This window comes from Candoia aspera, chromosome 3 (genome assembly GCF_035149785.1).
Source record: "Candoia aspera isolate rCanAsp1 chromosome 3, rCanAsp1.hap2, whole genome shotgun sequence".
Taxonomy (NCBI): Eukaryota; Metazoa; Chordata; class Lepidosauria; order Squamata; family Boidae; genus Candoia; species Candoia aspera.
The window spans coordinates 155,965,896-155,979,854 of record NC_086155.1 but is presented as its reverse complement, the minus strand read 5'-3'; the positions used below and the strand labels follow the sequence as shown (position 1 = coordinate 155,979,854).

The following is a 13,959-nucleotide window of genomic DNA, read 5'->3' as shown; positions in this document are numbered from 1 at the left end:
ATTATGTTTACCCTGCCATGTTAGAAGATTCCAAAGTCCTGGCACACTAGACTCTGGTGCCACTTAATATTCTGATTTTCATACTTCTGAAATATATCAGTCCAAATTGAATGGATTACTTAGTAAAAATGTAAGGACAAATACCAACATTAGATTAATTCATAGCAATATCATAAATCATAAACAGTACAAACATGCTGGGGAATTAGACCAATTGAATTCAGTGCAGGTTATTTCTAAGTTGGCAAATAGATGACTGAACCATCCATTTTAATTAGGCTTAAATCAATAGTAAATTTCCATAGTATTCCATATAAAAATATTTCATGCATTCCTGTGATAATAGTTTAGACCAATCTAAACTAAATAATCAAAGCAGTTCTTTAAGTACATACATTGTTCTCTTTACTAGCACATGACTTTTCTTCAATATTCTTGAGAACATTATGTACAAGTCAGAGAAAACTGTGTTTAAACTCTTCAAACTGAAGGTTTGTTAATTTTCCTGTTTGGATATGTGAACTCCCTCAGCAAACAAAGAAAGAAACCAAATATATTTGGTTCTGCCAGTTTGGTCTAGTGATTAAGATGCTGGGCTAGAAACCAGAAGACTGTGAATTCTAGTCCCACCTTAGGCATGAAAGCCGGCTGGGTGACTTTGGGCTAGTCACTCTCTCTCAGCCCAACTCACCTCACAGGGTTGTTGTTGTGGGGAAAATAGGAGGAGGAAGATTAGGTATGTTCACCACCTTGAGTTATTTATAAAAAATAATAAAGGTGAGATAAAAAAATAAAAAATATTTAAAATTGTAGCTTCATGATTAACCTTTCATGCATTCCATACTGTAAGCCTATTACCTATACAATTAGGAATATAAACATAAAAAGTTCTTTTTTATACTTAATTGTAGCTTTAAAAATGTTAACAAATTGGAAAACATGCAGGTAGATATTTTAAAGTGTCTCATCTAGTATCAAGCTCATTGTACTCAGTATTACTCAATGCCAACAACTACAGGGAGAGAACATTTTGGCTGTATGATTATACTGGTAATCTTTTCTAGGATGACTGAATTCGTTCAAAGTGATATGAATTAGCACTGTCTACAAACTATAATGCAATTAATACAGGGTATCTAGATTGCTGACTGCTCCACATTTCAAAACTACAACAAATAGCTTGGTAGGCCAGCTGTACTAATTACAGGTAAACGTACGAATCAAGCATTACATCTGCATGATAACAAAGTATTGTGGAATGAAAAAAATCATGTCAGATTCTGAATAGGTCAATGGGCTTTTAATGAGAGCATTAAAAAAGGAACTCTGGAAAGAATGTTTCCCTGCACTGACCCCATGTAGAACTGGGGACTGAATGGAACAAAGACAGCTTTCATTCAAGTGTCCTTAAATAGTAAGGGCTATAAAAACAAGCCTCTAAAAGAAAGAAATATCAATATGGAAGCAGCAAGGGATTTTGAGGCAAGTTAATTACGCTGCTACTGGGTACACAGCCTTTCAATTTTTTAAATATTGCTGAATAAATCCAGATCCAGAATTATACAATACTGCAATTTCCCATGTCAGACTAAATGTTCTCTGTACTTTTCTTCTAAGAAAATATGAAACTGCATCCTGTTCTAACCTTTCAGTGTGCAACGAGAAGTAAAAACCTGGATACTTTTTTTTAACTAATTGGGAGCATATATTTTTGCATGTAACTACTTTTAAGTTCTGACATTCACTGAGATCAAACTAAATGCAATGAGAGTAGCCCCAGTGGTTTGAAGTTTTGCCCCTTATACATAAAATAATTCAGCAGTAGAAAATAGGGACCTAGGTCAAATAGCAAAAAAATATTTGGCATAATAGGATTTATGCTACAGTAACTGATTATCAGTTTCACAGTGTGTAATCTCTTGCTTTTCCCAATTCCTCTCCCTGAAAGGAGACAGAATATATGGTTTGGGTTTCTGCATTGTGGAAATGGTTGAACTGATATATTGTAGAAAAGTGAGCTAAGGAAAAATGCAGTATCCTTTGTTCATGTGTCTGATGTTTCTATCTATCTCCGTCCCTCCCTACCTACTCCTTCATGATACATTCAAATGACTTCAGATTTTATATGTGAATGGCGACTTACAAAAACCTATTTGCCCATGCCTTTTGTACCTTACCTTATAACCTTTCTAGTGTTCTTCACCTAGGCTTCAGTACAGATGCTAAATTGTAAATCCATTGAACCTACTTTGATATATCTTTGGATAGACATGCACCATTTACCTAGTTGCATACTATAGGTATGTATGTGTAGCAGAAGAGACATCTATCCCACACTTAAATCCTAAATTGAAGAATAGTTGAACAAATTAATATAGGGAGCTGGTAGGAATGAAACAATTGGGATGACAGCTACTGCAACAGTGGAAGAAAACATCTCCCTTCCCTTAAAGAGTTTAGGGCAAAAATATTGCCATTACTTGAATTAAGCTATATGCATACAATATTTAAAGTCTTACCAGAACACTTGAGCTGACTATATTGGAAGTAGTCCATATTTGATAATATTCTCGCCATATCTTTTAAAAAATAACTATTTACATTTGTTTTAAAATCATGTTTTAATCTAAGGCATATACAGGTAGTCCTTGTTTAACGACCACTCGTTCAGCAGCCATTCGAAGTTACGACAGTGCTGAATGAGACTTATGACTGGTTCTCATAGTTGCAACTGTCACAGTGTTGCAACTGGCTTGCAATTACAACGGTTACAATGTCCTGCAGTCATGTGATCGCCATTTGCAATCTTCACAGCCAGCTTCCGACAAGCAAAGTCAATGAGGAAACCAGCAGGAGGATGCAAATGGCAATCATGTGATGTTGCACTTAACAGCTGCATGGGATTCAATTAATGATGGCAACCACAACTGTCGTTGTAAGTTGGCGCAGTCACGTAATGTCACACTGACTGCGATACTTAGCGACGGAGTTGTCAGTCCCAATTACCGCCGTTAAGCGAGGACTACCTGTAAAAGCTTCCTGACCAGCTCTATCCACTGCAGCCAATTGCATTTAGTAAGACTGAACTTGTAAATCAATGTTACTAAAAAATGTCCCTGATAAAGGACAATCAGATCTCTAAGCAAAATCATTAGTAATCCTTTGATTTGCTTCCTATAATATCAATTGGTGTATACAGTATCTATTTTTTTGCAAACTTATGCCTCCTTTGCTGTTGACCCAAAACATGTTGGAAGTCTTAGGAAATGTTAAAGTCTCTGAATTGATCCAGCAAAATGTTTCTATGTTCTTGGTTTTTTTCTTCTGAATTAAGAGGTCTATGGTGACAGAGAGGGAGGGAGGAAGGTCTGCCTCATGTCAATGTTACAGACTTCTACTAATAACATACAAGAAAAATGCATGGGAAACCATAGGAAATTGTGTTGAGTTTCACTGAATAATAATAAAAATAACTCCTTATAAATTCTTCTTACCTTTGTTTCAGGAAAACATGAACGTTCAGATTTACCTAAAAATGTAGAAAGAAAAGTTATTTTCACATTTTAAAGAAAAAAGTCAATTCAAAAACAAAATCAGAAAATGTCAGTTGCATTCTGTGTATGAGTCCAGTAAAGGGGAGATTGAAATCCATTTCATATAAACAAACCCATTTTAAAATCATCAATTTTGAATGCATACATGCATACATACATTTACTCTGCAATGAAACACATGAATTTTAAGGGACAGTTAATACATGAATGGAAACCATTTGAGTAGCATCTGTTTTTGTTTGTTTGTTTGTTAGTTTTTAAGGGCCCATATATATTTCCTTAAGAGTAAGGCTCACTGAACTCAGAGGTCATCATCATGTCTCCCTAAGTACAGTGCACAAATGCTCTGGTAGCTTTGTTTATACAACATGTCCTCATGACTTTGTCTCCATCTTATGCACAACACACAGCAGAGACAGCTTGAAATCATTTTTAACTGTCTCTTTTAAAGTAGCATTTTTCCTCTTTTATCAAGTTTTGCCACATTAACAATGTTGTTGGTGACCCCTTATGGACGTTTTGCATAAAAATGAAAAAAATGAACTTGTGATTTATGGTTTTGATGGTTAGACAGGACAGATTATAGAAAGAAGAGAGTTATGAGAGTAACTTTAGAGAGAGAGGTTAAAATATAATTGTACTTATAACTGCTGTGAAGAATATCAGAAGCCATTTCTTTATATCTTTCTCTTTTTTCTCTTTTTTTTCCTATTGCACTTTTAGCTTTTTATTTCTCTCTCTTTTGTTTTCTCTGTTCTATTTTAGTTTGTATTAGTTGTTCTTATTGCTCTTAAAACTTTCAATAAAAATTATGTTGGTGATATGGGCAGAAGTTGGGGTCTAACATCTTCTACTGGACTCTCTAGGCTGCTGCAACTATGCCCTGTCACCTCTGTCCCTGCATACTGTTCTCCATTCTGCTTTTAGCAGTGGGGCAGTTGGGTTCTTTCAAGCTGGGCTCTTCCCATGTTCTTTTCAGGTTTCTAAAACTGAACCCGAAAACAGAGACCTGGATCAGCTTGAACAGAAGCTGACTATTATGGCAGAGGTAAGTCTGCACAGTGAAGGAGGGCACAAAAAGCCAGCTCTCTCACCAATTCAGGGTGCAACCCACCATCTCTGTTAGTTGTTAATATTAAAGTTAAATTTAAATATTAACAAATATTAACATTTACTTGCTGATTGGAAAAGATGGTTCTTTACCTGTCAGGCCTCCAATCACACTGATCATCTCCATGGGACTGGAAACATGGTGGGTAAAGGGTCACCTCTTCATCTCATTTTGCAAGCATCTTTCAGCCAGCCCCAAAAAAGCTTGGTGAAGTAGTGATATGAAGCAGGAGAATCCTGTTTTATCATATAGCTCTCTCAGGAAATGTCAGCAGGCACTTCCTTTTTCAGGCCTACTTTTAAATACAGATGGAGCATTCTTTCAGAACTTTACCACCACTTCACCACACTCCTCCTCTAGTGCTCATTTGCTATTTTAGGGACTGGCTCACAGTGATTGGTGGTTTGATTCCCTATTTCTCCTACCTCCTGCCGGGAGTTTAGCTATCAGGTCTTCAATCTGTGACTGACTGAGAGGGTGGAGAAGGGCTGCAGGGAGAAGGGTGGAGAAGCCCAGCTCCTGATTTGAGGAGTAAGGAAAAAATACCTAGTAAAGCAGAAGAGCCTCTGCTGCTTTACCAGGCAGCTTCTGCCACCCTGCAGATCTACTGCAAACCCAGAGCCTGTTCTGCAGGGGTGAGGGAGGACTGTTGAGTAAAGCAGAAAATCTTCTTCTGCTTTGCTGGGCAGGTCTACTCACCCTGCAGATCAATTCTCTTGGTACCAGGTTTTGACAGATGTCTAAACCTATGGGTCTAGCTATCTGTTGAAACTTGCCTCCTTCCCATGACAGTCCCCGCCCATGATAGGGAGAGCAATGGGGGGTTGTTTTTTCTGTCTGTAGGTGACACTTGTCATGAAAGGAAACTAAGCTAGGGAAATCTACCAATAGCTTTGACACACATTAAACTGTAAGGACTTGCCAGCCTTGTTACTGAGGCAGAATAGGGCTTGGCATTTAGGACAGCAAATTTTCTGTTGGTATACTTCTCTGCTCAGACTGGTGAATTGTACATTAATGTGGCTGTCTGGCTGTTTCCTCACTAATGCCCTTGTAAAAGTAGGTTGTCAGTATTTTTACTAAACAGGGCTAGATCTGTTTCATATGCATGGTTCACATCTGACCTCTTCACTCTGTTGTACATGTTAATTGAAAAGTAAACATCCTTTTAGGCAGTTGTACTGAAGATCCAGAACATCACACTTTCTCCCTAAAAGCTAGTACTTAGTTTTAGCTGACTTTATGTTCATCATATCCTATATTTTCTTCTCTGGTTTATTATAAATAAAACAAAAGTTTCCAACTCATAGTTTCCAATAAACTCCACTGCATATTGCTGCTGAGGACTCTGTAAAAACTCAGTAACTGCATAATGCTATTGTGATAGGGACTCAGTGATCCTTTCATTTCATGCAGTAGGATTTGGAAGAAAGAAAATGTTCAAGATACTTCGTTAATACTGGTTATTCACTTTTCCATTCAATCAACATTCAACACTAATTCATTCTTGACCACATCTTTTCTTGTTTTACTGTACATACTTAAGTACCCCATTCCCAACACATTCAACTTACTTTTGTGTTTCTTTTGATGCATCCAACTTTCATTTCCAGGAGCACATGCTTGCTTCTCTCAACAAACATTCATTCCTTCTAACATATCAAATACTACCTTTTAACCAGCATTCTAACATGGTACACAAATTCATGTATTTGCTCTACTTTTCCACCATTTATCAATAACTTGCAATCATTCATCCTGTTTTCCTGCCAAACACAACTACCTTGGTATTTACTTTACTTTTAATTTATTACAGTCTTAGACCAGTACATGCTTGGTATTTGATACATTAATTTATCTATACAGATGTGCTTTGCCCTTTCTTCTTATTACAACTAGTAGGAAGGGGCCCAGGCTGAGATTATATTTGCTATTTATAAGAAAAAGTGGTCCCAGTCTTATTAAGAGAGGCTATAGTGAAAGCACTGTGAAAAAAAATATTGGACCCAGAAGATCTAAATAATTATAGACCAGTGATCAATGTAGCCTTCCAGGCTAAAGTGCTTGGATATGGTAGCTGATCTGATGGGTTATCAGATCCTGACATTTTGGGCAGGAAAATGGATTTTCTAGATCCATTTCCTTCAGGGTTTATGCCTGATTTTGGCAACAAAACTGCCCTGGGCAAGTATAACTGTGTTGGTTCCCCTGGATCTCAACAGCTTTTGACATCATTGACCATGTATCTTTCCACAGAGGTCATCCCTTCTAGGTGCCTTATACCAAGACTATGACATGTAAGCAGAATGATACCTTTTATTCCTCCTGTATATAACCTAGCAGAAATAAGTAACTGGTATGTCAAATGAAAAGCTGCAATATGTGTGTGTGTGTGTGTTACTTTAAAGAGGCCTACAATTTTGTTTGTCCTGGCAAGTAAGGAAAAAAATGGGGCTAGCTTCACTTTTATTTCTGAGGGGTAAGGTGTTAGTTCTGAACTTCTGAGGCAAGCATCTCTAAAACTCAGTTTAACCTGTGGATAATCCCTCAATTCCTTCCCAGGTCCACGATGGAAAAGTATGCAAGATTGTGCTTATTTTATAATGAGATATTCCATTCTTCTTTTGATCTTATCTCCTCTTCCTCTATCCAAATTGGCCTATCTTTATCATCAGTATAGACGCTTCTTCCTTTTCATTTACATATTTGGTAAATTAATATATTTTTATTCAGTTTGTCCAACAAGAAGTTTAGGGTAGTTTATGAGATTGAACCTTACTTTAATTTTATCTCCTTTTCCTTATTGCAACATGACTTCAATAGTTTAATACTCCTTAATGTTACTAATCAAAAATATTTAGCACTAGGGAAAATATGTGTGCAGTCTGAAAAGAAATGAGTTTTGTATTAAATTTTTCCTAATGTTCAACTTGAATCTCCATTCTTCTAATTCCATCTCATTGATCCTTGTCCTGCCTTCAGTTTCAACAGTGTATAGATTGGTCCCTTCTTGTGCATGTCAGCCTTTTAGATATTTGTAGTCTGCTATCATATCTCCCAGTTTTCTCTCTTTCAAGATAAATATATTCAGTTCTTTTAACTATTCCTTGCACAGATTTGTTTCTAGACTCATCATCCTGATAGTTCTCAAAGTCCCTTTTAAGATAGGAAGCCAACTGTAGTGCAAAGTTCAATAGAACTATTACAAATAAAAGAAAGCAACATTATAACATTTGAATACATATTAGAAATGAAAACTACAAATGCATGTTATTAGTGATCTTTGTAAGTAATTCGACATGCCATTTTTGGCTAAAAGGACAAAAGTTCTTCAGCTAAACCAAAATGAAAAAAGATTGGTGACCCTTGGTTACCATGTCAACCATATATATTCTTTGCATGCTCAGACCAATATCCAGAAGCTGTGCATTCTTACAAAATGTTTTCTGTGTATACTGTACATAGGGAGAGTATATTAATGGCTAATGTTTCCTTTTGGCAGCTGTGTTTCATATCTAATAATAGGGTGCTGTTCCAAATAGGTCATTTTAGTGAAAGGAGGAAAGTGTTATATATCACTCCTTCTGTGGATCATGATCCTAATATGAATTAGGATCCTGGATGATTGTGATCTTTTTTCTTTAAAAAGTGAATGGCCAGTATTAATTACACTTTAAACAAATTATTTTATGGTCTGTAAGCTGCCCAGAGTTGTCGTGTACGAGATGGGAGGCAGAGAAATTTGATAAATAAATACATAAATAAATAATGTACACTTAATGCAAAAATTAAGCTGGCCCTTAGGACGACTTTAGAAATTCAATATTTATCATGTCAAGGAGGTAGCATAAAACTTTCATAAAGTCACAGGATGTATTAATTAAAAGCCAACAGTGAACAAATCTTTAGGGATTCTGCCATCAAAATGTGAATTTTGTTCTATTTCTTGGTCATAGATTATACCTATTTTTAAATTAATGATTTATTTTAGGGGCCTCAAACCCATAGGCATCCATGAATAAAAAGTGCATCATGATGTGATCATACAAAACCTGTATCTCATGTGTTTGTATCAGATATCAGGACACAAGTATATAAGGGTGGAGTTTGTTTCCTGATGTCATCATGCATGCGTCATTGTTACATCTTCAGTTCCATATATTTCCTATTCAACTAATAAACCAAGAAGTCTATATAGAAAGGGAAGAGGTGAAATCAGGGTTTTACAGAAATATGTCATCTCTGAAAAAAGTTACTTCAGTAAGAAGACCCTGCTATTCGCAGATGGCCTTTTGTCAGACTCAAAGAAAAGAGCTTTTTTCCCCATTGCTTCCAAGCTGTTCGCTTTAGAACAGGAAAGGGCACTTTCCCAGAAAAATCTGCTCCACCCCCTTCTGTTTACAGAGAAACAAAGAAATCACCTCTCCTGACTCAGAGAAAGAGAATGAATGCTCCATGGGGTGGGATTTCAGAGAAGAAAGTTGCTTTTTCTGTCTGAAACCTTTTATCTGGCAACAACAGTTGAGGATTTTCTTGGGGAAAGAAAGTAAGAGCTTGGCCTGGATTTGTTCCCCAAGCCTGACTCTAAATTATTGACTCCACTCATTTTTTTTTTTTTTTAGAAAAGATGCCAAAATGTATGTTGTTAAATTGGTGTTTTAAATTCCAGATAGTGCAGATCTTAATAACCTTGTGTATTTCCATTATATCTGCACAGTAGGAAGGTATAATAAATAAAGGAAGATATAATAAATAAATTTCACTTTACCCATCCCAGAATGCAGCCATAAGAGCACAAAATGTTTCCATTTATTTTCCTAACATAAATTTTGTATTGTTCTACAATCATCATGCATGATCAAAATAAAATGATCCAACTTCAGAAAACGGTTACTCCTAGATTGGCTTCCATTCTTAACTAACTAATGAACACAACGTTCCACAGAAGGTCTCTCTCAACCATATTCTTACTGCATATTCTAATCAATAAACTTTTTCTTGAAAACAACTGAACTGAAATAATTGGATTCCTGACCAGAAGGAAAGCATCTTTTGGAAATTCTGTACCAATTCAGGTAATAGATGTGAAAAGTGATAACTGTTCTTCAGTACTATAATAACATTGCTGTTATAGATGCATAATTACTTTTTTCTGTTATGTTTACCTATTTGGTAGAGTCCATTATAGCTAGCGCAGCTATCATCTTCAATACCTAAATAAGCTTTGGAAGTTAAAAGAGCAGCATTTTATATGATACATTTTACACATTCAACCTCTGGAATGTGCTTCCTTGCCCACTGGCTTTGGGATTAAGACTACTTCTGGCCTATTCAATCTTAATCTTCCTTTGTACAAAGGATATCTATTAGAATTGTTTTACAATAACAATAAGCTAACAAGACATGCAAACAAAACAAGAACTGTATCTACACTTCCTTATCTTCAGTTATGTCTGGATAATCTACTAAGAGAAGCTGGTCCTACTGTTTATTAGAAATTATAATCTGAATACAATCAAAGTGAGTATTTGTAGCTCAGGGCTGAACTGGAAATGAAACGTCTGCAAGAAAACAACAAAGCTCAGAGAGCACGAAGGACTCCATAATCTGAACACAGTTAAAGCATTTCCACAGCTTATATAGCCTTATATTATCATATTCTGTTTCTTTCATAATGAGTAAAACTGCATTTATTTCACTTATTGTAATGCATCTGAATCTGAGATTAATTCCATAAAAAGATGTAATACCTTTTCAATTTAAAAAAAATTATTTTCTATCATCAACAAAATTCTGTTTAATTATGATACTGTAAAGGTAAAAAGCAGCAGCAGCAGCAAAGTGTTCTGAGAGTTTTGCTCTATTCCTGGTGACTCATCAGCACGTTTATATGATTTTCTTGGCAAAAATACAAATGTGGCTTACCATTGCTTCTTCCAGGATAGAATTCCAGTATTATGCAGACCTGGAGCTGCTTAGCTTCCAAGCTCAGAAAATAATATATGTTGTGCTAAACCTTTACAACTTTTACCATTGATTCACAAATGTTTAAAAACTTCATACATTAACCATATTCTTGGATCTTATGAGCTTTTTCTGATAAATTAGTTGTTGCATTCACAATAAAAAAGACATCAACCCATTATAAATGATCAAGCATTTATAAACAATGTGTACAACCTTCATGGAGATACCAAATTAATTCAAGGTGCTTGAAATAATACACACAAATCACCTGGGAATGGGAAAAAAACATTTCAAATGTGCTTCTCCATTATCACCTAGATATTTCCAAAAAAGGTCAGTATAGACCTGCCATCTATACAGCCATGTTGAGCATATTCATTTAGAATTAAATTGAATCTTAAACTTACATAGGTGCTAATCTAAAATTTGCTCAATGCAACCTACATGTTTTCATTTCTGTGGTATTCTAGGTTTTTATATACAATTGTTTAAAAAAATCAATTGTACCTAAATATTACTTTTTTATGTCATTCTGTTTATACATTTAAAAGCATTAAAAGATATTATTAAAGAATGTGTTAACATAAGCAATAACATGATTTGTCTTTTGCTTTGTTGTATATGGTTTGTAATCTGTGATTTATGGTTTAGTATGCCATGCAAACTCAGTCAATTGTGATTTATACTCATAACTAAACAAACCTGGCTTCATGTGATACCAAATCAGGCCCAAGAAATAACCAGAACTTTTTTCCTTTATCTTTACTTGTAAATGTAAATATCATACAAAATGTATTATGATTTACATAAAATTATCTAGATTATGTATATATGCAACTGTATTTATAATCCGTCCCAATCCCAAGTGACTCTATGACAGACAACTACAGAACCAAAATATAAAAGCAACAAAATGGTAAACTCCACTAATCAAAATACTACATTCCATAAGATCAACTGAACCAGAAGCTTATTGAAATTACACAGATTTTAGGGTCCCAAAGGTTAAAACATTTGCTATTTTTGTCACAGTAAATTTAGAGACTGCACTGCTGTAATTAAACAGAGTCAGTTCCTATGACCACAGTAACACTTAATAATCCTAAATGTGGAGTGGTGGTAGAATAAAGCAAGTAAGCTGCCCAGAATCGCTTTCTGTGAGATGGGCGGCTATATAAATTTGAAGAATAAATAAATAAATAAATGCATCAGATTATGTCAAACAGGGCAGGAGGAACAGGTAATAGAGCATGGGAACTTTCACAGATCAACTTTTCCCAATTTAATTGTGGCATGTATCCAGGGTTTTCAGAGTAGTCCTTGACTTATGATGGCAATTGGGACTGGAATTTCTATCACTAAGCAATGTGAACGTAAAGCGTGACTGCATCGCTTAGCTATGGCAATCTCTGTAGTCCCTGCAATCCCTGCAATGCCCAAACATGCAAGGGAGTACATGAGGGTGCGCGGGGGGGTGTGATTGGGTAGTACAAGAGCAGAGGGGAAGCTAGCATTGACTTTCTGGGAAAGCTGGCAGGGAAGGTCACAAATGGCAATCACGTGATTGTGGGCACTGCAACCGGTCATAAGTGTGAGCTGTTTGCCAAGTGTCCAGATCATGATCATGTGACTATGGGGGTGCTGGGACAGCCAGAACTCTGAGGATTGGTCATAATCACCATTTGTTCAGCGCCATTGTAACTTTGAACAGTCACTGAATGAATGGTCATAAGTCGTGGACTACCTGTACTTTTAATACATTACCTAGCAGATATTGCTTCAAGTACAACTTTGACAGCTCTTCAAAATATAAATAGGCATTTGATCATTATAGCAATTGCTGAGATCCACAGGGGGGAAGGCTAGAGGTCCCAAATCCCCTCTCCCAAAAGCACTTAGGAACTTTACACATAGCTCCTGCCTCCTGTTTTAGGGTAGTGGATTGGTAGTTCCTGCTGCCAACATCTGTCTTCCAGAAGGCATTTCACTCATCTCCTAACTTCAGTGTGAAAGAGAAATACACCCTGTGCTGTTTTCTGGTAATTCAAAGGTCAAAATTACTAAAGTTAAAATAATTTCAGCAGTGCATCTTCTGGTCATATAGCATCAAGTCGTGGTGATTAGAAAGTTCAGACTTTCCTTCTCCCCCATTGAGAAAGAAACCAATCTCACAGGATATAAACAAAAGCAAACTGTATATAAAAAATAAAAATGTGAAAACCATTTTTTTACTTTAAAAATGAAGATGCAAAGATTCAGAACTGCCTAGCTCCTGGCAAAACAACTGGCAACCTAATTAAAAAAGAGAAATCCAAAACAAATACATTTCAGATAGACCACTACAAATGAAGAGCTCTCTGTCAGCATCTCCAAGAAGATACTAGAAAAGTTTTAAATTATTTTTAAAGATCACAAGAAGATTCTAAAGAACATTTGTATCTCTGTAAGAATGAATGAAGGCTTACATTAACCATCAATTCTTTAATATGTACAGAGAAATAAAAACCTAGGATTTAGCACAGCACAGCAAACAAATAAAAAAACCCAATACAAATTTCTAGTTAGATATTTTTACTTATTAGTACAGAAAAGACAAAACTTATGAACCAAATAAGCTCTGTTTCAATTACCTGGACCTTTCCAGTTTCTTGGAAGGTTCAAACTGTAATCCAGAGGCTGTTGGGGAAATGGAAAACCCCATCTTTACCACCCTCAATCTACAGGCTATTATTGAGTTCCACTCTGTTTCAAAAGGAGAGGGAACAATTAGGGTAATCTAATTCTGTATGTGACTAACAGCCATATCTCATTTATGGGGATTTATACTTTCTCAGGGGGATACCAAGTCATCTTGTATGCCTCCTGAAGAATCTGTATAACGACCAAGTATCAACAGTAAGAACAGACCACGGAACAACAGACTGGTTTAAGATTGGGAAAGGAGTACGGCAGGGTTGTATCCTCTCACCCTACCTATTCAACTTGTACGCAGAACACATCATGTGACATGCTGGGCTTGAAGAATCCAAGGCTGGAGTTAAAATCGCTGGAAGAAACATTAACAATCCCAGATATGCAGATGATACCACTTTGATGGCTGAAAGCAAAGAGGAACTGCGGAGCCTTATGATGAAGGTGAAAGAAGAAAGTGCAAAAGCTGGTTTGCAGCTAAACCTCAAAAAAACCAAGATTATGGCAACCAGCCTGATTGATAACTGGCAAATAGAGGGAGAAAATGTAGAAGCAGTGAAAGACTTTGTATTTCTAGGTGTAAAGATTACTGCAGATGCAGACTGCAGTCAGGAAATCAGAAGACGTTTAATCCTT

At 36.1% G+C, this 13,959-nt stretch overlaps 1 protein-coding gene across 2 annotated transcripts in view; it reads right to left on the bottom strand.

Annotated features, from left to right (window-relative positions):
- The window catches only part of SPIRE1 (spire type actin nucleation factor 1), a 71,464-nt gene that overhangs the window by 49,477 nt on the left and 8,028 nt on the right, over positions 1-13,959 (bottom strand). For both annotated transcript variants that reach the window (XM_063299080.1, XM_063299081.1), the window contains exon 2: positions 3,495-3,529. In XM_063299080.1, coding sequence (XP_063155150.1) covers positions 3,495-3,529 — 35 coding nt within the window. The remainder of the gene's footprint in view (positions 1-3,494; positions 3,530-13,959) is intronic.